Genomic DNA, 23,719 nt, shown 5'->3' on the forward strand with positions numbered 1-23,719 from the left:
CATAAATACAAAAAAAACGATATTACCATCCCTGGAAAAAAGAAAAAAAAAGAAAAGGAAACCAACGAAAATCAAACCTTTCGAAGTTTACTTATCAACGACAGAACAGAAATTAAATAAGAACTTTTTAACACAATTTAAAAAATCTAAAACAATATTTGTCCAATGTTCCCCGTAAGCTTGACGTAAATACATTCTTAGACCACACTGGCTATACATGACAAATGAAACTAAGAGAGGAAAGAAGATAACAAAACGAAAAATAAAATAAAAAAAGGTGAAAAAACGAGGATTTCATCAGCCAGTGGCGAACCACGAAGAAGAAGAAATAAGCTCTGAAGAAGAAGAAATTCTTATTTAGTTTCTGTTCTGTCGTTGATAAGTAAACATCGAAAGGTTTGATTTTCGTTGGTTTCCTTTTTTTTCTTTTTTGTTTAGCACTGAGGACGACTCGGCGGAGGTACTTGTCGAAATATTTTCTTATTTCTTCTTCTTCATGGTTCGCCACTGGCTGACAAAATCCTCGTTTTATCACCTTTTTTATTTTATTTTTCTTTTTGTTATTTTCTTTCCTCTCTGAGTTTCATTTGTCAATAATTCAATCCGATGGATTTGGGGTAAAAAGGTAAGAGGGCCAGCAGCCCTCTGGTCCCTTCGACTCTTAAAAAGGGAGCTAGAACTTTCAATTTTTCAATAAAATGAACCCCAAAAGAAGTTATACCATCATTCCAAATGAGCTACCTCTGAACTTTATATGACCACCCCTTACATAAAAACCTTATATAGCCCCGGGGCACAGCTTAAAACACTTGCCACTGGGCTCTGTGGCGTTGTGTCGACCCTGGAGTTTTTGTTATCAGATTATTTGAACTATGTTCAATTAAATGGCTATCTCAAAGTTTTTATTGGATGGGGTTGGGGAAAAAAGGGCGTGGGACGGGGGGCTAGTTGACCTTTGATCTCTTTTGACTCTTAAAAGTGAACTAGAACTTTCAGTTTACAATCAAATGAACCCTTTCTGAAATTTATACGAGGAGTCCTTCTATTAAAACCATATATGCCCCTAGGGCATAGCCCAAAATGCCTGCCCCTGGCTTCTGGGAGCTTGTGTCCACCCCGGGGTTTTTGTTAGCTAATCCTTGAACTAAGGTTAAGATTTTTGTAGGATGTATTGGGGGAAAAAGAGCGTTGTGGCTTTTTGTCCTCCGATCACTTTTAACTCATAAAAAGGGCACTATAACTTCCGATTTGCAATCGGTTGAGCCCCCTCCGATGTTTATACAACCATCCTTTCCATGTGAAGTGCCTCTGGAAAAAATATTGGAGCCTTATGGCCTTGGGGTTGGTGGGGGGATGCTATTTGCCATCAGATCACTTTTAGCTCTTAAAAAGACAAGTAACAAAATTCGATTCCTAATCATTTGAGGCCCTCCGAAAATTATACGACCATCTTTTCTGTATAAACCTTATATACCCCCGGGGCAGAAGTCACAACGCTGCCCCTGGATTTCGGGGGGGGGCTATGTTGACCCCGAAGTTTTGTCATCCGATCACTAGCCTATTTTAAACAAAATGGCACTCTCAAAATTTTGATCAGATGCATTTGGGGAAAAGGGGTCTTGGGGGGTGGGTGGGATAGTTGCCCTCCAATCACTTTTGACTTTCAAAAAGGGCACTAGGAATTCCGATTTACAATCAAACGAGCCCCCTCCGAAGCTTATACTACCATCCCTTCCATGGAAATCTTATATGCCCCCAGTGTTTAGTTTACAGCGCTTGCTCCCAGGATCTGGTGGGCTGTGTTATCCCTGGAGTCTTTATTTTATGATCTTTGGTCTATTTTGAACAAAATGGCTCTATAAAAATTCGATCGGATGCATTGTGGAAAAGAGGGTTGGCAGGCGGGGGGGGGAGTCTAGTTGCCACCGGATTTGGGTCTTAAAAAGGGAATTAGAACTTTCAATTTCTAATCAATTGAGTCCCCTCCGAGGTTCTTACGACCAATTCTTCCAAAAACTTGAAATGCCCCCAGGGTATAAGTTACGACCCTTCCCTCGGGCTGTGGGGGGGGGGGGGTATGTTGACCCCGATGTTTTTGTTATGTGATCTTTGGACTATTTCAAACAAACTGGCAATCTCAAAATTTAATGGAATGCATCTGGGGAAAAGAGGGTGTGTGGGGGGGGATAGATGCCCTCGGATCCCCTTTGACTAAAAAAGGTAACTAGAACTTTCAATTTCCAATCAAATGAGCCACCTCTGAAGTTTATACTTTATATGACCTTCCCCTACATAAAAAAACCTCATATGCCCCCGGTGCATAACTTAATACACTTGCCTCCGGGCTCTGGGGAGTTGTGTCGACCCAGGAGTTTTATTATCTGATTTTTGAACTATTTTTTAACAAAATTGGTATCTCATAATTTTTATCGGATGGGTTTGGGGAAAAGGGCATGGGGGGGGGGTTAGATGCCCTCCGATCTCTTTTGACTGTTAAAAAGTGAACTAGAGCTTTCAGTTTCCAGTCAAATAGCCATCTCTGAAGTTTATACGAGCATCCCTTCTATAAGAACCATATATGCCCCCAGGATGTAACTTACGACTCCTGCCCTCGGGCCCTGGGGGGTTGTGTCGACCCCAGAGTTTTGTTCATTTGATCTTTGAACTATTTTTAACAAAATGGCTTTCTCAAAATTTTTATCAGATGTATTTGGGGAGAAGGGTTGGGGGGGGGCATAATTGCCCTCTAATCTCTTTTGTTTCTTAAAAAGTGAGCTAGAACCCTCAATTTTCAATCAAATGAGCCATCTAAGAAGATTATACGACCATCCCTTCTATAAAAACCATATGTGTCCCAAGGGCATAACTTACAACGGCTGCCCCCGGTCCCTGGGGGGTTGTGTTGACCCCGGAGTTTTTGTTATATTAACTTTTAACTGTTTTTAACAAAATGGCTATTAAAACTTTTATCGGTTGAATTTGGGGAAAAAAGGGCGTGGGGGCTAGCTGCCCTCTGATCTCTTTTGACTCTTAAAAAGTAAACAAGATTTCCCAACTTCTCATCAGTTGAGCCCTCTCTGAAGTCTATACGAGCATCCCTTCTATAGGAACCATATATTCCCCCAGGGCATAACTTACAACGCCTAGCGCCGGGACTGGGGGGGGGGTCGAACCCTGAATTTTGTTATATGATTTTTGAACTGTTTTTAACATGATGCCTATCTCAAAATTTTTATCGGATTTATTTGGGAAAAAGGACGCAGGGGGGAGGGGGCTAATATATTTAGAATGGAGGAGAAAGAGTTGGACCATATCAAACGATATTTAAAGTCTTAGTGTTAATCTTTTACATCAGAACTATTTACTTTAATCTGGTTGGGATTTTCCCCATTTTTATCCGTATTTTTTCTGTTCCTCTGTGAACTTTTTTTTTGTTTTTCTGTTCCGTTATGAGCTATATACGATATAATAAGTTTCAAATCAAATACACCATTGATTGTTTTACAGCCTTTCGGAAAGGTGGAAATCTTTCAAGTATTTTGTCATCTTACATTTTCTGAGTAGAGATGCCTTATTGAGTCCTACGAGTACACCATATAAGGGCATAGAGTCATTAGGGAGAATGATTGCGTAATGGGGTCAATGACCTAAATTTCCAAGTGTGTCAACAACAACAACATCGACCTTGACATTCGCTGAGAGCGTGCACTTACAACAACAACAACATCGACCTTGGAACACCTGTGCTGTCGACCTCAATTCACCTATCGTGAATCAATAATTCCCCTTAGAAACAACAAATTAATTTCCCCTTTCTTGACAGATCAATCAATCAATGACATCATCTGTCAGACTTTAAAAATTTTCGCCTAGAAACATTTCTCCAGGAATAGATCCAAATCATTAATGTCTTTGCCTCCGGAACAGTTCTACTGGTCGAACTCCAAAGGATATTAATAACCAAAGGCCATGGAAACAATTCTCCAAGAAACATCTTAGCGATGAATTGTTTTAGCGCGGGAAAGAGTTTCCTAGTAATTTGAAATGCATTAGCACAGAGATACCAAAAACAAAAGGAACACGCTGAATTTACGTTTAGGGATTATTTGGGCGAAATCGTTTTAGACAGGTTATGGAATTATTTCGGCGAAACAGATAGAGACATTTTAAAAGAAGATTTTGGAAGAGATTTTGGAAGAGGTTTTGAGTGTGGTCGTTATAATACACAAGTTTAATTTGAACAGTGTTGTGAGGTCCTCTAACCCAACCCAAAGGGTTCCAATCCTCCTACCCAACCCCGAAGGAAGCCCCCGGTAATCAAAGGCCCCCCAAGCTCCCAAAGGGCCACCGGCGCCCCCAAAGGCCCACCCAGACCTCCAAAGGCCATCCCCGGGCCCCCCAAAGGCCCCCCAAGCTCCCAAAGGACCAACGGGGTCCCAAAGACCCTCCACCGGTCCCCAAATGTCCCCCAGACCCCCAACTGCCCCCCGGACCCCCAAAGGCCCTCCCTGTGCCCCAAAGGTCCTCTCTGTGCCCCCAAAGGCCCTCCACCGGCCCCCAAAGGTCCCCCAGGGCTCCCAAAAGACCAATCGGTCCGCAAGGATCCCCAAAGGCACTCCCCTGGTCCTCAAAGGTCCCCCGGGCTCCCAAAGGGCCAACCGGCCCCCCAAGGGTCCCCCGGGCCCCCCAAAGGTCCTCCTCCGGTCCCCAAAGGTCCACTGGGCTCCCAAAGGCCCTCCCCCGGTCCCCAAAGGTCCCCCGGGCTCCCAAAAGACCAATCGGTCCTCAAGGACCCCCTCAGACCCACAAAGACCCACCCCCGCCCCCCAACGCCCCCCCCCGGCCCCAAACGTGCCCCCGGCGCCCAAATTACCACCCCAGCCCTCAAGGGTCCCTGGATCCCCAAACGCCCTCCCCGGACCCCTCCAAAGAGCCCCCTCGCCATTTTTAACACTTTTTATGGCTTTATTGTATCTTTTCAGAACAAGTTCCTTTCTTAGTGTCCCTCCTAAACCCATTTTCCAGCTTGAAGTAGTAATCCCCTCACACACAACTATACTTTACAGATTTTTGGATACCTCAACATCAAGAAATACTTTTCAAAGACGATTTCAGAGCAAGTTAATTTCTTAATGTTCATTCTAAACCCATTTTCCAACTTGAAGTACTTATCTTTTTCACTCACAACTATACTCTACAGCTTTTTGGATACCTCAACATCAAGAAATACTTTTCAAAGACCATTTCAGAGCAAGTTAATTTCTTAATGTACTTCCTAAACCCATTTTCCCACTTGAAGTACTTATCTTTTTCACCCACAACTATACTCTACAGCTTTTTGGATACCTCAACACCAAGAAATACTTTTCAAAGACCATTTCAGAGCATGTTACTTTCTTAATGTCATTCCTAAACCCATTTTCCAACTTGAAGTACCAATCACTTCACTCACAACTATACTTTACAGCTTTTTGGATACCTCAACACCAAGAAATACTTTTCAAAGACCATTTTAGAGCAAGTTAATTTCTTAATGTTCATTCTAAACCCATTTTCCAACTTGAAGTACTTATCATTTTCACCCACAACTAGACCTTACAGCTTTTTGGATATCTCAACACCAAGAAATACTTTTCAAAGACCATTTCAGAGCAAGTTACTTTCTTAATGTCCCTACTAAACCCATTCTTCGACTTGAAGTACTGATCTTTTTCACACACAACTATACTTTACAGCTTTTTGGATAGCTCAACACCAAGAAATACCTTTCAAAGACCATTTCAGAGCAAGTTACTTTCTTAATGTCTTTCCTAAACCCATTTTCCAACTTGAAGTACCAATCCCTTCACTCACAACTATACTTTACAGCTTTTTGGTTATCTCAACATCAAGAAATACTTTTCAAAGACCATTTCAGAGCAGGTTACTTTCTTAATGTCCCTCCTAAACCCATTTTCCAACTTGAAGTACTTATCTTTTTCACTCACAACTAGACCTTACAGCTTTTTGGATACCTCAACATCAAGAAATACTTTTCAAAGACCATTTCAGAGCAATTTACTTTCTTAATGTCCCTTCTAAACCCATTCTCCGACTTGAAGTACTTATCTTTTTCACCCACAACTATACTTTACAGATTTTGGATACCTCAACGTCAAGAAATACTTTTCAAAGACCATTTCAGAGCAAGTTAATTTCTTAATGTCCCTCCTAAACCCATTTTCCAACTTGAAGTACTTATCTTTTTCACCCACTTTCTCAATAAAAAAAGAAATTAGTTTTTAATCAATTCTAATTTTCCAAATAATATAAAAATTTCCCACTTCGGTTCTGATTATTCTCAAAGGGGTGAAAAAATTTAAAAAAATGTTCCAAATTTTTCATAGAAGATAGAAAAGTTCAAGTTCTCTTCTGAATTTTATCAAAGAACACGCTTCAATTCTAATTTCTCCAGAAAAAATAAAAATCTTCCACTTCAGTTCTTTATTTCACAAAGACATAAAGAAATTTAAAGTTCAATTCTAAATTTTTGGTGGAAGATAGAAAAAGTAATACCATACTTGTGAATATTTTCATGGAAGATAAAGAGTTCTAGTTCAATTTACAATTTCCTCAACGAAGTCAAGGAAAGTTCAAGTTCTCTTCTGAATTTTACTAAAGAACACAATTCAATTCTAATTTCACCAGAGAAAATAAAAATCTTCCACTTCAGTTCTTTATTTCACAAAGACATAAAGAAATTTAAAGTTCAATTCTAAATTTTTTGGTGGAAGATAGAAAAAGTAATACCATACTTGTGAATATTTTCATGGAAGATAAAAAGTTCTAGTTCAATTTACAAAGTCCTCAACGAAGTGAAGAAAAATTCAAGTTCCCTTCTGAATTTTACCAAAGAACACAATTCAATTCTAATTTCACCAGAGAAAACAAAAATCTTCCAATTCAGTTCTTTATTTCACATAGACATAAAGAAATTTAAAGTTCAATTCTAAATTTTTCGGTGGAAGATAGAAAAAGTAATACCAAACTTGTGAAAATTTTCCAGGAAGATAAAAAGTTCTAGTTCAATTTACAATTTCCTCAACGAAGCGAAGAAAATTTCCAGTTCTCTTCTGAATTTTACTAAAGAACACACTTCATTTCTAATTTCTCAAGAGAAAACAAAAATCTTCCACTTCAGTTCTTTATTTCACATAGACAAAGAAATTTAAAGTTCAATTCTAAATTTTTCGGTGGAAGATAGAAAAAGTAATACCAAACTTGTGAATATTTTCATGGAAGATAAAAAGTTCTAGTTCAATTTACAATTTCCTCAACGAAGTGAAGAAAAGTTCAAGTTCTCTTCTGAATTTTATCAAAGAACACAATTCAATTCTAATTTCTACAGAGAAAATAAAAATCTTCCACTTCAGTTCTTTTATTCACAAAGACATAAAGAAATTTAAAGTTCAATTCTAAATTTTTCGGAGGAAGATAGAAAAAGTAATACCATACTTGTGAATATTTTCCCGGAAGATAAAAAGTTCTAGTTCAATTTAAAATTTTCTCAACGAAGCGAAGAAAAATTCAAGTTCTCTTCTGAATTTTACAACAGAACACGCTTCAATTCTAATTTCACCAGAGAAAACAAAAATCTTCCACTTCAGTTCTTCATTTCACATAGACATAAAGAAATTTAAAGTTCAATTCTAAATTTTTCGGTGGAAGATAGAAAAAGTAATACCATACTTGTGAATATTTTCCCGGAAGATAAAAAGTTCTAGTTCAATTAAAAATTTTCTCAACGAAGTGAAGAAAATTTCAAGTTCTCTTCTGAATTTTATCAAAGAACACGCTTCAACTCTAATTTCTCCAGAGAAAACAAAAATCTTCCACTTCAGTTCTTTATTTCACATAGACATAAAGAAATTTAAAGTTCAATTCTAAATTTTTCGGTGGAAGATAGAAAAAGTAATACCATACTTGTGAATATTTTCCAGGAAGATAAAAAGTTCTAGTTCAATTTAAAATTTTCTCAACGAAGCGAAGAAAAGTTCAAGTTCTCTTCTAAATTTTACCAAAGAACACACTTCATTTCTAATTTCTCCTGAGAAAACAAAAATCTTCCACTTCAGTTATTTATTTTGCAATGTCATAAAGAAATTTAAAGTTCAATTCTAAATTTTTCCGTGAAAGATAGAAAAAGTAATACCATGCTTGTGAATATTTTCACGGAGGATAAAAAGTTCCAGTTCAATTTTAAATTTTCTCAACGAAGTGAAGAAAAGTTCAAGTTCTCTACTGAATTTTACCAAAGAACACAATTCAATTTCAATTTACCGAGAGTAAAATAAAAATCTTCCACATAAGTTCTTATTTCACAAAGACATAAAGAAATTTAAAGTTCAATTCTAAATTTTTGGTGGAAGATAGAAAAAGTAATACCATACTTGTGAATATTTTCATGGAAGATAAAAAGTTCTAGTTCAATTTAAAATGTTCTCAACGAAGTGAAGAAAAATTCAAGTTCTCTTCTGAATTTTACCAAAGAACACAATTCAATTCTAATTTCACCAGAGAAAATAAAAATCTTCCACTTCAGTTCTTTATTTCACAAAGACATGAAAAATTTAAAGTTCAATTCTAAATTTTTCGGTGGAAGATAGAAAAAGTAATACCATACTTGTGAATATTTTCCCGGAAGATAAAAAGTTCTAGTTCAATTTTAAATTTTCTCAACGAAGTAAAGAAAAGTTCAAGTTCTCCTCTGAACTCTACCAAAGAACACACTTCAATTCTAATTTCTCCAGAGAAAACAAAATCTTCCACTTAAGTTCTTTATTTCACAATGACATAAAGAAATTTAAAGTTCAATTCTAAATTTTTCGGCGAGAGATAGAAAAAGTAATACCATACTCATGAATATTTTCACAGAAGATAAATACCATACAGGTGAATATTTTCCCGGAAGATAAAAAGTTCTAGTTCAATTTAAAATTTTCTCAACCAAGTCAGAGAAAGTTCAAGTTCTCTACTGAATTTTACCAAAGAACACGCTTCAATTCTAATTTCCCCAGAGAAAACAAAAATAGCAGTTCTACATGTTTAAGTTAGGTTAGATTAACTTGTCATGAGCTCTCATGATAAGTTAACCTAACCTTTTCCGGCGAGTATGGTTAGGTTAGGTTAGATTAAGTTAGGTTAGATTAGGTTAGGTTAGGTTAAGTTAGGTTAGCCCACGTACGCGTCACTTAGGTTAGCTTAGGTTAGGTGAGAGACAGGCAAAAAGTTAGGTGTATGATTAGGTTAGGTGAGAGACAGGCAAAAAGTTAGGTGTATGATTAGGTTAGGTTAGGTTAGATTAAGTTAGCTTAGATTAAGTTAGGTTAGGTTAAGTTAGGTTAGGCTAGGTTAGCCTACGTACGCGCACGTACGTAGGCTAGCCTAACCTAACTTAACCTAACCTAACTTAATCTAACCTAACCTAACCTAATCATACACCTAACTTTTTGCCTGTCTCTCACCTAACCTAATCATACACCTAACTTTTTGCCTGTCTCTCACCTAACCTAAGCTAACCTAAGTGAAGCGTACGTGGGCTAACCTAAGCTAACCTAATCTAACCTAACTTAATCTAGCCTAACCTAACCATACTCGCCGGAAAAGGTTAGGTTAACTTATCATGAGAGCTCATGACAAGTTAATCTAACCTAACTTAAACATGTAAAAATGCTATTTTTGTTTTCTCTGGGGAAATTAGAATTGAAGCGTGTTCTTTGGTAAAATTCAGTAGAGAACTTGAACTTTCTCTGACTTCGTTGAGAAAATTTTAAATTGAACTATAACTTTTTATCTTCCGGGAAAATATTCACCTGTATGGTATTTATCTTCTGTGAAAATATTCACGAGTATGGTATTAATTTTTCTATCTCTCACCGAAAAAATTTAGAATTGAACTTTAAATTTCTTTATGCCTTTGTGAAATAAAGAACTGAAGTGGAAGATTTTGTTTTCTCTGGAGAAATTAGAATTGAAGTGTGTTCTTTGGTAGAGTTCAGAGGAGAACTTGAACTTTTCTTCACTTCGTTGAGAAAATTTAAAATTGAACTAGAACTTTTTATCTTCCGGGAAAATATTCACAAGTTTGGTATTACTTTTTCTATCTTCCACCGAAAAATTTAGAATCGAACTTTAAATTTTTCATGTCTTTGTGAAATAAAGAACTGAAGTGGAAGATTTTTATTTTCTCTGGTGAAATTAGAATTGAATTGTGTTCTTTGGTAAAATTCAGAAGAGAACTTGAATTTTTCTTCACTTCGTTGAGAAGATTTTAAATTGAACTATAACTTTTTATCTTCCGTGAAAATATTCACAAGTGTGGTATTACTTTTTCTATCTTCAACCGAAAAATTTAGAATTGAAATTTAAATTTCTTTATGTCTATGTTAAATAAAGAACTTAAGTGGAAGATTTTTGTTTTCTATGGAGAAATTAGAATTGAAGCGTGTTCTTTGGTAAAATTCAGAAGAGAACTTGAACTTTTCTTCACTTCGTTGAGAAAATTTTTAATTGAACTAGAACTTTTTATCTTCAGGGAAAATATTCACAAGTATGGTATTACTTTTTCTATCTTCCACCGAAAAATTTAGAATTGAACTTTAAATTTCTTTATGTCTATGTGAAATAAAGAACTGAAGTGGAAGATTTTTGTTTTCTCTGGAGAAATTAGAATTGAAGCTTGTTCTTTGGTAAAATTCAGAAGAGAACTTGAATTTTTCTTCGCTTCGTTGAGAAAATTTTAAATTGAACTAGAACTTTTTATCTTCCGGGAAAATATTCACAAGTATGGTATTACTTTTTCTATCTTCCTCCGAAAAATTTAGAATTGAACTTTAAATTTCTTTATGTCTTTGTGAATAAAAGAACTGAAGTGGAAGATTTTTGTTTTCCCTGGAGAAATTAGAATTGAATTGTGTTCTTTGATAAAATTCAGAAGAGAACTTGAACTTTTCTTCACTTCGTTGAGGATTTTGTAAATTGAACTAGAACTTTTTATCTTCCATGAAAATATTCACAAGTATGGTATTACTTTTTCTATCTTCCTCCAAAAAATTTAGAATTGAACTTTAAATTTCTTTGTCTTTGTGAAATAAAGAACTGAAGTGGAAGATTTTTGTTTTCTCTGGAGAAATTAGAAATGAAGTGTGTTCTTTAGTAAAATTCAGAAGAGAACTTGAACTTTTCTTCGCTTCGTTGAGGAAATTGTAAATTGAACTAGAACTTTTTATCTTCCTGGAAAATATTCACAAGTATGGTATTACTTTTTCTATCTTCCACCGAAAAATTTAGAATTGAACTTTAAATTTCTTTATGTCTATGTGAAATAAAGAACTGAAGTGGAAGATTTTTGTTTTCCCTGGAGAAATTAGAATTGAATTGTGTTCTTTGGTAAAATTCAGAAGAGAACTTGAATTTTTCTTCACTTCGTTGAGGAATTTGTAAATTGAACTAGAACTTTTTATCTTCCATGAAAATATTCACAAGTATGGTATTACTTTTTCTATCTTCCTCCAAAAAATTTAGAATTGAACTTTAAATTTCTTTATGTCTTTGTGAAATAAAGAACTGAAGTGGAAGATTTTTATTTTCTCTGGTGAAATTAGAATTGAATTGTGTTCTTTAGTAAAATTCAGAAGAGAACTTGAACTTTTCTTCACTTCATTGAGGAAATTATAAATTGAACTAGAACTTTTTATCTTCCATGAAAATATTCACAAGTATGGTATTACTTTTTCTATCTTCCACCAAAAATTTAGAATTGAACTTTAAATTTCTTTATGTCTTTGTGAAATAAAGAACTGAAGTGGAAGATTTTTATTTTTTCTGGAGAAATTAGAACTGAAGCGTGTTCTTTGATAAAATTCAGAAGAGAACTTGAACTTTTCTATTTCTATGAAAAATTTGGAACATTATTTTAAATTTTTTCACCCCTTTGAGAAAAATCAGAACCGAAGTGGAAAATTTTTATATTATTTGGAAAATTAGAATTGATTAAAAACTAATTTCTTTTTTTATTGAGAAAGTGGGTGAAAAAGATAAGTACTTCAAGTTGGAAAATTGGGTTTAGGAGGGACATTAAGAAATTAACTTGCTCTGAAATGGTCTTTGAAAAGTATTTCTTGACGTTGAGGTATCCAAAAGCTGTAAAGTATAGTTGTGGGTGAAAAAGATAAGTACTTCAAGTCGGAGAATGGGTTTAGAAGGGACATTAAGAAAGTAAATTGCTCTGAAATGGTTTTTGAAAAGTATTTCTTGAAATTGAGGTATCCAAAAAGCTGTAAGGTCTAGTTGTGAGTGAAAAAGATAAGTACTTCAAGTTGGAAAATGGGTTTAGGAGGGACATTAAGAAAGTAACCTGCTCTGAAATGGTCTTTGAAAAGTATTTCTTGATGTTTAGGTATCCAAAAAGCTGTAAAGTCTAGTTATAAGTTATGTGAGTTGTACTTCAAGTTGGAAAATGGGTTTAGAAAGAACATTAAGAAAGTAACTTGCTCTGAAATAGTCTTTGAAAGAGATTTCTTGGTGTTGAGGTATCCAAAAAGCTGTAAAGTATAGTTGTGTGTGAAAAATATAAGTACTTCAAGTTGGAAAATTGGTTTAGGAGGGAAATTAAGATAGTAACTTGCTCTGAAATGGTCTTTGAAAAGTATTTCTTGGTGTTGAGATATCAAAAAAGCTGTAAGGTATAGTTGTGGGTGAAAAAGATAAGTACTTCAAGTTGGAAAATGGGTTTAGAATGAACATTAAGAAAGTAACTTGCTCTAAAATGGTCTTTGAAAAGTATTTCTTGGTGTTGAGGTATCCAAAAAGCTGTAGAGTATAGTTGTGAGTGAAGGGATTGCTACTTCAAGTCGGAAAATGGGTTTAGGAATGACATTAAGAAAGTAACTTGCTCTGAAATGGTCTTTGAAAAGTATTTCTTGGTGTTGAGGTATCCAAAAAGCTGTAGAGTATAGTTGTGGGTGAAAAAGATAAGTACTTCAAGTGGGAAAATGGGTTTAGGAAGGACATTAAGAAATTAACTTGCTCTGAAATGGTCTTTGAAAAGTATTTCTTGGTGTTGAGGTATCCAAAAAGCTGTAGAGTATAGTTGTGAGTGAAAAAGATAAGTACTTCAAGTTGGAAAATGGGTTTAGAATGAACATTAAGAAATTAACTTGCTCTGAAATGGTCTTTGAAAAGTATTTCTTGATGTTGAGGTATCCAAAAAGCTGTAAAGTATAGTTGTGTGTGAAGGGATTGCTACTTCAAGTTGGAAAATGGGTTTAGGAGGGACATTAAGAATGGAACTTGTTCTTAAAATATATAATAACCCAATAAAATTTTTTAAAATTGGCGAGGGGGCTCTTGGGAGGGGTCGGGGGAGGGCGTTTGGGGAGCCTGGGACCCTTGAGGGCGGGGGTGGTCATATGGGAGCCCGGGGGACCTTTGGAGACGGGGGGGGGCGTTGGGGGGCGGGGGAGGGTCTTTGAGGGTCTGAGGGGGGCCTTGAGGACCGATTGGTCTTTTGGGTGCCGGGGGGACCGGAGGAGGGCCTTTGGGCGCTCTGGGGACCTTGGGGGCCGGGGGGTGGCCCTGTGGGGGGCCCGGGGGACCGTTCGGGGGCCGGTTGTCCCTTTGGGAGCCCGGGGGACCTTTGAGGACCAGGGGAGTGCCTTTGGGGATCCTTGCGGACCGGTGGTCCTTTGGGAGCTCGATGTGCCTTTGTAGGGCCCGGGGATGGCCTTTGGGGGCACAGGGAGGACCTTTGGGGCACAGGGAGGGCCTTTGGGGGTCCGGGGGGGCAGTTGGGGGTCTGGGGGACATTTGGGGACCGGTGGAGGGTCTTTGGGACCCCGTTGGTCCTTTGGGAGCTTGGGGGGCCTTTGGGGGGCCCGGGGATGGCCTTTGGGGGTCTGGGTGGGCCTTTGGGGGCGCCGGTGGCCCTTTGGGAGCTTGGGGGGCCTTTGAGTACCGGGGGCTTCCTTCGGGGTTGGGTAGGAGGATTGGAACCCTTTGGGTTGGGTTAGAGGACCTCACAACACTGTTCAAATAAAACTTGTGTATTATAACGACCACACTCAAAACCTCTTCTAAAATCTCTTCCAAAATCTTCTTTTAAAATGTCTCTATCTGTTTCGCCGAAATAATTCCATAACCTGTCTAAAACGGTTTCGCCCAAATAATCCCTAAACGTAAATTCAGCGTGTTTCTTTTGTTTTTGGTATCTCTGTGCTAATGTATTTCAAATTACTAGGAAACTCTTTCCCGCGCTAAAACAATTCATCGCTAAGATGTTTCTTGGAGAACTGTTTCCATGGCCTTTGGTTATTAATATCCTTTGGAGTTCGACCAGTAGAACTGTTCCCGAGGCAAAGACATTAATGATTTGGATCTATTCCTGGAGAAATGTTTCTAGGCGAAAATTTTTAAAGTCTGACAGATGATGTCATTGATTGATTGATCTGTCAAGAAAGGGGAAATTAATTTGTTGTTTCTAAGGGGAATTATTGATTCACGATAGGTGAATTGAGGTCGACAGCACAGGTGTTCCAAGGTCGATGTTGTTGTTGTTGTAAGTGCACGCTCTCAGCGAATGTCAAGGTCGATGTTGTTGTTGTTGACACACTTGGAAATTTAGGTCATTGACCCCATTACGCAATCATTCTCCCTAATGACTCTATGCCCTTATATGGTGTACTCGTAGGACTCAATAAGGCATCTCTACTTTTCTGGACAGTTTTCCTAAATTTTCTGTGATACTTCTCATATTTATTTATTATTATTTTTTTGTGATATTTTAGCTTTGTGATTATTGCGACCCAAATGATCCACTTAAGAGTCATCCTCCAGAGAATGCTATTGACGGGAGAGAAAGATGGTGGCAAAGCCCTCCTATGTCTAGAGGATTAAAGTATGGAGAGGTTAATCTTACAATTGATCTTGGACAAGTAAGAAATTGATTATACCAATTCAAGGTTATAGAGTGTTACAAAATTGTAAAGCAGCGTAGATATATTATATAAATAAATTCAATTTAATTCAGATATGTAGCTCCAAATCCAGCCTTTGACGAGTCTCGTCTCCTTGTCCTCATTTTTCAAGACTTTCAAATTATTCAACTACTGCATTTACCAAAATAAAGAGAATTGTCGTAACGTCATGAACAAGAAGAAAAATAAAAGAAAAAAGTCACCATAATAACCAAGATTGATGGAAAGATCTAACGAAAGTAGAGTGGCTGTTTAATATATAGCCTAATGATACTCATTCCTCGAAATCTTAGTAATTCTGGACGTTATAAAAGAAAAAAAAAATTAGGAAACATTTTGTTTTCATTACAGCGCAAATGACGCTCTGGCCTTTAAATGTTTTAGGCCTAGTCCTATTTGTGGTAATTTTCTGTTTGTTACAAGTTTGATCTGATTTTTCATTGTAATTTTTGGTCCTTTCGGGTCTTATTTATTCATTGACAGTGATTTCTACTAGTTTTAAGATCAAGAATTATTATTTGACTTCATTTATGATCACCTTTGGTTTAATGTAGGTGTTTACTTCTTTGAAAAGTTTTTTTTTAGGAAAATGTTTTTAAAAATTAATTTATGTCTGTATTGAATTTAAATTTTTGTATTGGTTAATAAAGGGAATATTTGTATAGTTTTTTTTTCGTTTTTCCGATTAAGAATTAAGATTTTGGCCTGCTATTTATGTTTTGGCGAAGTTTTGTGACAAATTTTAATAATGGTTTTGCTATAGAACTTTGGATGGATGAGTAGGGGGAACATTACTTAAGTAAAACAGAAAAAGAAAACAGGAATGAAAATCTGCACTATTTTTGTCTTCTAGGACTGAAGCCATCCTGACCTTCCTCATGTTACAACCCCAAATATAGACAAATATCGATCGACCATTTCGTTACAGAAATATCATTGAGTTTTATTTTGTTTTAACTGCTTGTTTGTTCGAGTAAATGTATTTTGAGCTCATTTATTAATAAGACTTCTGATTTGTTATTAAAAAAGCAAAAAAAAAAAAAAAAAAACTAGGACGTCAAGAATTAAAACGATTAGATTTGTTTACGGTTGAGGGTACCAAGAAGTTTAATTGAGATATCTTCATAGCCTGAAAGTTTAAAAAGGTAAGCATATAAAAAAGAATATTTCACACTACACTTAAACAATCTGGATGCATATAGTGTCTTTGGATCTAGTTCAACATCCTCTGAAAGTATCAACTTTATAGCTTTAGCTATTATGTAGATCTGCCATTTGGACAACCTTGATGCACATAGTGTCTTTTGATTTAATTCAATATCTCCCTCAACATACTCTTTAACCTGAGATGTTTTAGATGCGCCCTTTTGACAACCTGGATACAAACAGTGTTTTTAGTTTGCTTTGCTCCTTTCTCGCCATGTCCTGAAAGTTTCAACTTAATGCCCTTGGCCGTTCCTATGATATTGCAGGTACATCCTTTGACAACCCGGATGCGTGTAATTTCTTTTGATTCAATTCAAAATCCTCCTCAGCCTTCCCTGGAAGTTGCAACTTAATACGTTTTGGAGTTACACATTCACCATTCGGACAACCCGGAAGCATGTATCATTGGAGTTCAACATGAAAAATAATTCTTCTATCCCAGGATTGGAAAAATACCCTCTTTTGTATCTCCATTAAAACATAGTGAAAAAAAATCTTTGTCCTTTTCTACATTTTCCTGAAGTTGCGGCCCTGGTCAATTTTTAAAGGAAATTATTTGTACTGCAAATAACCACCATAACTCTTATGAATTCTCGGTATTGGCATTGCTAAAAATTTATTTAGGGGGCAGAGGGGCAGGCATTGGGGTTGAGGAGGCAGAACTGCAGAAAGACCATGGAACGGCCATTTTTACGTTCCATTCCATGGAAATGCTTCCGTTTGTCGACATATTTCTCTTTTATTTTACGTATTTTTATGATGACAGCTTCCCCTTTGCGCCAGATAACAATCTTCCTAACACTCAGCTTAAAACTGTAAATGATTATTTAAAGAACGAAGCTACAATACAATTCATCGCTATTGTTGAAACTGAGTAACAGCACCTCGTCAGGTTCCTTGAGTGACATGTGAGTGCACGTATGTGTTTTGTGGCCCAGCGTCAATTCGTGCGTTAAATCATGCGCTTATGCAATTGTTTCGAAGACAAAGGGTCTTTTTTTTTAGTTTTTGCTAATGATGTCAATGTTTGAATAACCAATACATTACCAATACAATATATACACATAACCAATACGAAGAAAGCTGAAATAGGAAAACTATGTTGAAAATGTAAGATATTGCAGTAAAAAAAAATTACTAAATCTCGAGATTTTGGGCTTTACGAACCTTAAGTCTGGAGTTTGCCTTGGGTAGTGACTTATCTAGCGTCGATTAAAGAAAGACCTCCTTCCCCTAACAGGTCTATTGTTGCAATATGTTTTGTGATATGATTTATTTTTATCAGAAAATTGCTCAGAACCATTTCTTCAAAATTGCAAAAAATGTTTTCGCTGGAGCTTCCGGAAACAATCTAAACACAAAAATGTTCTTCGTATTATCGGCCTACTATGCTAGATAATGCATATAACACCCACCACTGCTTCCGGTAAGGACTTACTTTAATCCATTAGAAGTGGTATCACATCAGATTTTGCTCATGGGTCTTCTTCAGGTGCTGGAATTCTATTCTCCGCATCGAAGATTTAATTGGAAATTATTTAATGAGGGGCAAAACTAAAGAAACTGGGAGGCTGGTTCTGGTTGAATTTGGTGAAAGAAACATTGGATTTTTAGTGACGGTTGGGGTGATTTAAACTTAGTAAAAACGTACTATGTGTATCTGATTGTCAAAATAGCTTATGTGCAGTAACCCAGTAACAACTAGGGTTTTACGTTGAACTTTCAGAGCTTGTTCTTAGAAATTTTGAACTAAAACAAAATGAACTATGAGCATCCGAGTTTGTAGTAAGGGTGTATTTACGATATCTTAGGAACGGTTGAAGGTATTAAGTTGAAGCTTTCAGGTAATGTTGTGTAAAGTTTCTTTGTTCACTTCTCTGTGAATCATCTACTTCTCTGTGAAGTAAGACTTCTTCTCTTTAGGGCCTTATGGTAGCGTTGGCCTATTATCTGAGTTCTACCGGTGGAGGATGTCTAGAGTCTCTAACCATCACATAGTTTGTGTTTAGAGTATAAAATGTTTATTCATACATATAATACAGTGAATGTACATATGGCGAGGACAGATACAGAATTCGAACTGACTCAAATAATCTACATTGGTAACTTATATTCAGCACAATCTGCTTCTGATAAAGACAATTCGGGTTGGGTTGTTGACCATTGAGCTTCTTCCAGACAGGAAATATTATCGCTTTATTCCAAGAAGTGGGGTTGTCGATTGTTGATAATTTACAATGTTTGCCTTTTAGATAGTGGGGTTATTCTGGGTTCAAGTGACCTTGGGAAGAATTATACATATGAATTTCTGACATATACTTAGAATTTTAATTATTGGTTTTAACCAAGAAAAACCTATTTCCAAAGTTTACAGATTTTCCCCGGGGTTTTCAAAATTTTTTTTTTCCAAAAAAAAAAACGATTTTCTATTCTCAAACAATGGTACACTTAACAAGAACATAAAATAAAATACTGACACTAAAACTTAATCAACAAGACACAAGAAAATATTTTCCCAATTGGCACTTTCATTTCACTTTATATTGTCATGCTAAGTTCGCATAAAATTTGCATAGCTACACCTAATATAAAAATTTGGACATAGTCAGAATATCTTTTAAAAGAATTTAAATTTGAACAGAACACTTGAACAAAAATGATAATCTTCGACAGAAACACAATGAGATTTTCTTTTACTTTCCTTTTTCCAAAGCTTTAATTCTTTTTTTTTCCAAATTATTCGGTTATTTTACTATCTATGAGATATCAAAAGGAAGTAGATACATCATTTGAAAAAGCTTGGTCAAACATCTTTCGCTTGTCATTTTTATCTTTCTATTTTTCCTATTTCAAAGAAAGCATTTCTCCTGTCCAGTTAATCCGCATAAAAAACCAGCTACATCCTCATTTTGACTTAACATCAATTCCCAACACCGTTTGTACTGCAATAACATACCAATCTTTACAATCATCTTACTCTTCTTATCTCTATAATTGTTTCAAAGCTCTCTATGATAACCTGGAGGTTAGTTTCTTGCTTTCCTATTGCTTCTCCTAAGACTACTTGATTCTCCACTCGATCCTGCCTTGACCTGTATTTCTCTTTTATCTACTTCTACACTAACTAGACTAGGCTCCATTTGAACCTCATGTTGTTCGCTAGAAACGGAGCTATCCTCCATTATTTCTGAAGTTACTACTGGAGTCTCCACTGGAAGCTGGTATACAGATGATGTTGAATCAATTCTCCTATATCCACGATTCTCTAACTCCAATTCTACGATTCTTGATTCCTCCGATATTGATTTATTTGTTATTACTGGTTGCTCAAGACAATTTTGAACAACCAAAAGTTTAAACACACGGAATGGGTATTTCGGCTCTTCATTTTTTTCCTAACGTAGGTTTGACGTTCCGATGCATTTTATTCCTACGCAAGCACAAATTACAGTTCTCGCAATGCTCTCGAACTTTTGCACCACTCTATCAAATACAAAGATACGGCTCACTCGATCTAATGTCTTCTCCATAGACATGTGGCCACCAATAAGTAAGTGATCATGAGCCAGTTTTATTGCCGAATCTACTAGGATACTTGGCAAGACTGTTTTAGCTGTTCTGGGGTACCCTTTGTCCTTGCCAACGACTCCTAGCGGATAACAATAAAGAACACCTTCCTTCAGAAACAGACCGTCAAAAATTTTCAACAGCCAAGACACAAAATTATTATCTGTCACTCCCCCTGGCACGGAACTCTTTTCCGCCCTGTCGACTCCTGGCACTGAACTCTTTTCCGCCTTGTCGACTATATTCCTTTCTGGCATGGAACTCGTTGTCCGCTCTGTCGACTTCTGGCACGCTGTTTTCCGCCCTGTCGACTATTTTCCTTTCTGGCACGGAACTCGTTTTCCGCTCTGTCGACTTCTGGCACGCTCTTTTCCGCCCTGTCGACTATTTTCCATGGTACGAAACCTGCAGGGTTTTCGAGGTTCGGTGATCCACCGCCTACCTCTCTCTTCGCCCATGGGAGCTCAGACCTTCCTTTCCCAGGATCCTCTGAACCCGTTAACCGCTCAGACCTTCCTTTCCCAGGATCCTCTGAAACCCGTTAACCGTTGGTCCGTCGGTCGACCGTCGTCCGCCCCTTCACCAGCCTCATCTCTCTCGACACAACGCCTCATTACGTTGGTTCCTAATAAATTCTCAGTTATCTGGTCCCTCGGTCAACCATAGTTCGCCCCTTCACCAGCCTTATCTCTCTCGGATGCCACAACCAAATCATCAATGTACATCGAAATAATAGAATGAAAAATCTCCGACTGAAATAAAATTGAGGCCCATTGACAAAACGCCTTAGGGCTCACATTACTACCTTGGGGTAGTTTACGATACACATATTGTACACCATCTGGTCCGCTTAATGAGTAATACTGTTGGCTTTCCTCTGTCAATGATACATTGAAAAAGGCATGTTTGAAATCAAGAATGCTAAAATTTCTTTTTGAACTAAGTCGGTTCAGCATATCCTGGATCCTCTTACTGGGCCAGGCACTGTCCTTGACTAATTTATTAATCTCCCGGCAATCATAGATAAACCTCGTAGTTTCCATGGTCCACTCCTTATTAGGGGGTATTTTTCCCCCTGAGCTTTTTGCAATAACAAATATAGGGCAACAATATTCACTTCTACCGGGTTTTATAATACCTGCTTTTGTCATATTATAAATATACTGTTGCAAAACCTCCTGCATTTTCAGTGGTAAATTAAAGGACTTGGGTTTAGGTGGTGGTATACTTTTGTCAATATCTACTTTAAACTCCATCAGGCTAAACCTATATCATATGCATGGACCGAAAATATGGTTTTATACTTTTTAAGCAAATCTTTCAATTTTTCCCACAACTCAGGTTTTCGATTTAAATGTTATAGGTCAAATTTCTCTAAAAGGTTTGTATCCGTCCAAGGGTTTTCCATATTTGTTCTATCTTCGTATTCATCAACCCTTCCCGTATTATTAATAATTTCAGCTCTGTAGGCTGTAATTACAACATCGGACACTTCAATAAAGCTGCCAATTACCTCTCGTCGGTTCAACTTTAAAGGGCTTTCACTATTATTAAAAATAAAAATTATCCCCTTATCCTCTACAACTTTTACAGAGGCTGCATAAAAAAAATTCAGAACATTTATCAGCAGGTTCTGTAATGACCGTTATCCCATTAGGTAAAGGCAACCCTTCTTTTGACCTTAAAAGAACTTCTACCGCTTTTATTGAGAATGGGTCTACAATTATTTTCTTGGGCATTACTATACTTCCAGAAAATGACAGACTAATCGACTTATTATTCTCACCATTCAAAAAAGTCAATGTATTAGTCCGGAAATCAAGATTTGAACCTATTTCTCGGAGTATATCCCAGCCAAGAATAACATCAAAGCCTAAGCCTGGGACCACCAAAAATTCCCAAGAAATTTTTCGTGAATTATTTCCTTCAAAAATTGTAACATCCGAAGCTACTTTTACTGAAGTAGCAATTGCCTTTGAATTTCTACCAATGTGTTTTATTCTAGCCAAAGACGGCTCAGCTTTCACCTTTTGTTTGTCAAATATCTCAAAAAGTCTTTCATCTATCAAAGATTTATGACAACCAGGGTCTACGAAAGCTTGACACTCAATACTATTCACAATAACTTTTTTCATAACAGGGTACTCAGTTTCACCTAATCCCATATAAGAAAAATATTCGCAATGAGGGGAATTTTAAACTTTGCCAGAAATCGCCCCCTCTTGGTCAATCTGGCCTACTAGTTTTCTTGTAACATACCCGGCTTTACAGAGGAGGCTCCAGACGATTGAGCTTGAAAACGATTCATACTCATGCTTGTAATTCCCCTTGTAACAAAACCTTGGCACTATGTCCCCTTTTCCCACAACTGTTACATACTTGACTCGGGCACTCAGCCGCTAAGTGACTGAAGCTCTGACAGTTATAACATTGTCTATTGGCGGGAACAACACTTTTATCTCGAGGGGACACATCACCATCGGTTTTACTCAAATCTGAGTTCCTATAAATATTTTTTTTCCCTAAAATTTCTACCTATGTTCCTATTTTGACCCCTATCTCCTGCACTAAAATATCTCCCCTCCCCTGGTCATGTTTTACGTCAGGCCAGTTCTGACGGAGTCCTTCCTTCTGTCCTGTCCAACAAAATTCAGTATCTACCGCGGCTGATAAAAATTCCTGCCTTTCTTCACAAATTGCATTTTCAATAGCTTCAAAACGCTGCGCTATCTTATACGCTTCAGAGAGGGAATTATAATCATCCTGGTGTTCTAATAAATATCTCTGTCAAATTCAGGATCTGAAGGATCTAAAATTGGAATTGCGCTCATTTTAAAAGAGAAAAAAAATATTAGTAAAACAAATTAATTAAGTCAACGCTGTAAAAACACGGAAAATCGTTATTCAACACTCCTAACAGATTTCCTACTCGCGTGCGAACTTAAAATGCATGACTTACTTTCGTAAATTGTCCTTCGACGTTCTTCACTTTTTCTCAAAAACTGGAATCTGGAGCGGAAACCTTAAATTGAAGCGGGAACCTGGAACCTGGAACAGAACTGGAACCTGGAACTGAAACTGGAACCTGGAACTGAACTGGAACCTGGAACTGAACTGGAACCTGGAACTGAACTGGAACCTGAGCTGGAACCTGGAACTGAAGCTGGAACTGAACTGGAACGACGACACTATAGGTGACGGGCCTCAAAATAAAATATTAACTGCAATCTTGTAGGTGACGGGCCTCAAAAGAAAATGATAACTGCAATCCTCTCCGGCAAAACCGCTGCACCACTTTGTAAAGTTTCTTTGTTCACTTCTCTGTGAATCATCTACTTCTCTGTGAAGTAAGACTTCTTCTCTTTAGGGCCTTATGGTAGCGTTGGCCTATTATCTGGGTTCTACCGGTGGAGGATGTCTAGAGTCTCTAACCATCACATAGTTTATGGTTAGAGTATAAAATGTTTATTTATATATATAATACAGTGAATGTACATATGGCGAGGACAGATACAGAATTCGAACTGACTCAAATCATCTAAATTGGTAACTTATATTCAGCACAATCTGCTTCTGATAAAGACAATTCGGGTTGGGTTGTTGACCATTGAGCTTCTTCCAGACAGGAAATATTATCGCTTTATTCCAAGAAGTGGGGTTGTCGATTGTTGATAATTTACAATGTTTGCATTTTAGATAGTGGGGTTATTCTGGGTTCAAGTGACCTTGGGAAGAATTATACATATGAATTTCTGATATATACTTAGAATTTTAATTATTGGTTTTCACCAAGAAAAACCTATTTCCAAAGTTTACAGTTGAGAAGGATGTTTAAATAAAAATGAATGTTAAAAGCGCGTATCTGCAATATCTCTGGGATGACAATGGGTATTCAATAACTCCCAATAAGCACATATATTGGGGTGTATGTTTGA

At 36.9% G+C, this 23,719-nt stretch overlaps 1 protein-coding gene across 1 annotated transcript in view; it reads left to right on the forward strand.

The window, feature by feature from the left end:
* LanA (laminin subunit alpha) overlaps window positions 1–23,719 on the forward strand; it is a 217,498-nt gene that overhangs the window by 2,221 nt on the left and 191,558 nt on the right. The window contains exon 2 of the mRNA XM_089095354.1: window positions 14,823–14,969. Within this exon, the coding sequence (XP_088951480.1) occupies window positions 14,823–14,969 (147 nt within the window). The remainder of the gene's footprint in view (window positions 1–14,822; window positions 14,970–23,719) is intronic.

The sequence above is a fragment of the Artemia sp. Qi Xiang Cuo genome, chromosome 10, assembly GCF_049724085.1.
Source record: "Artemia sp. Qi Xiang Cuo chromosome 10, ASM4972408v1, whole genome shotgun sequence".
NCBI classification, from domain to species: domain Eukaryota; kingdom Metazoa; phylum Arthropoda; class Branchiopoda; order Anostraca; family Artemiidae; genus Artemia; species Artemia sp. Qi Xiang Cuo.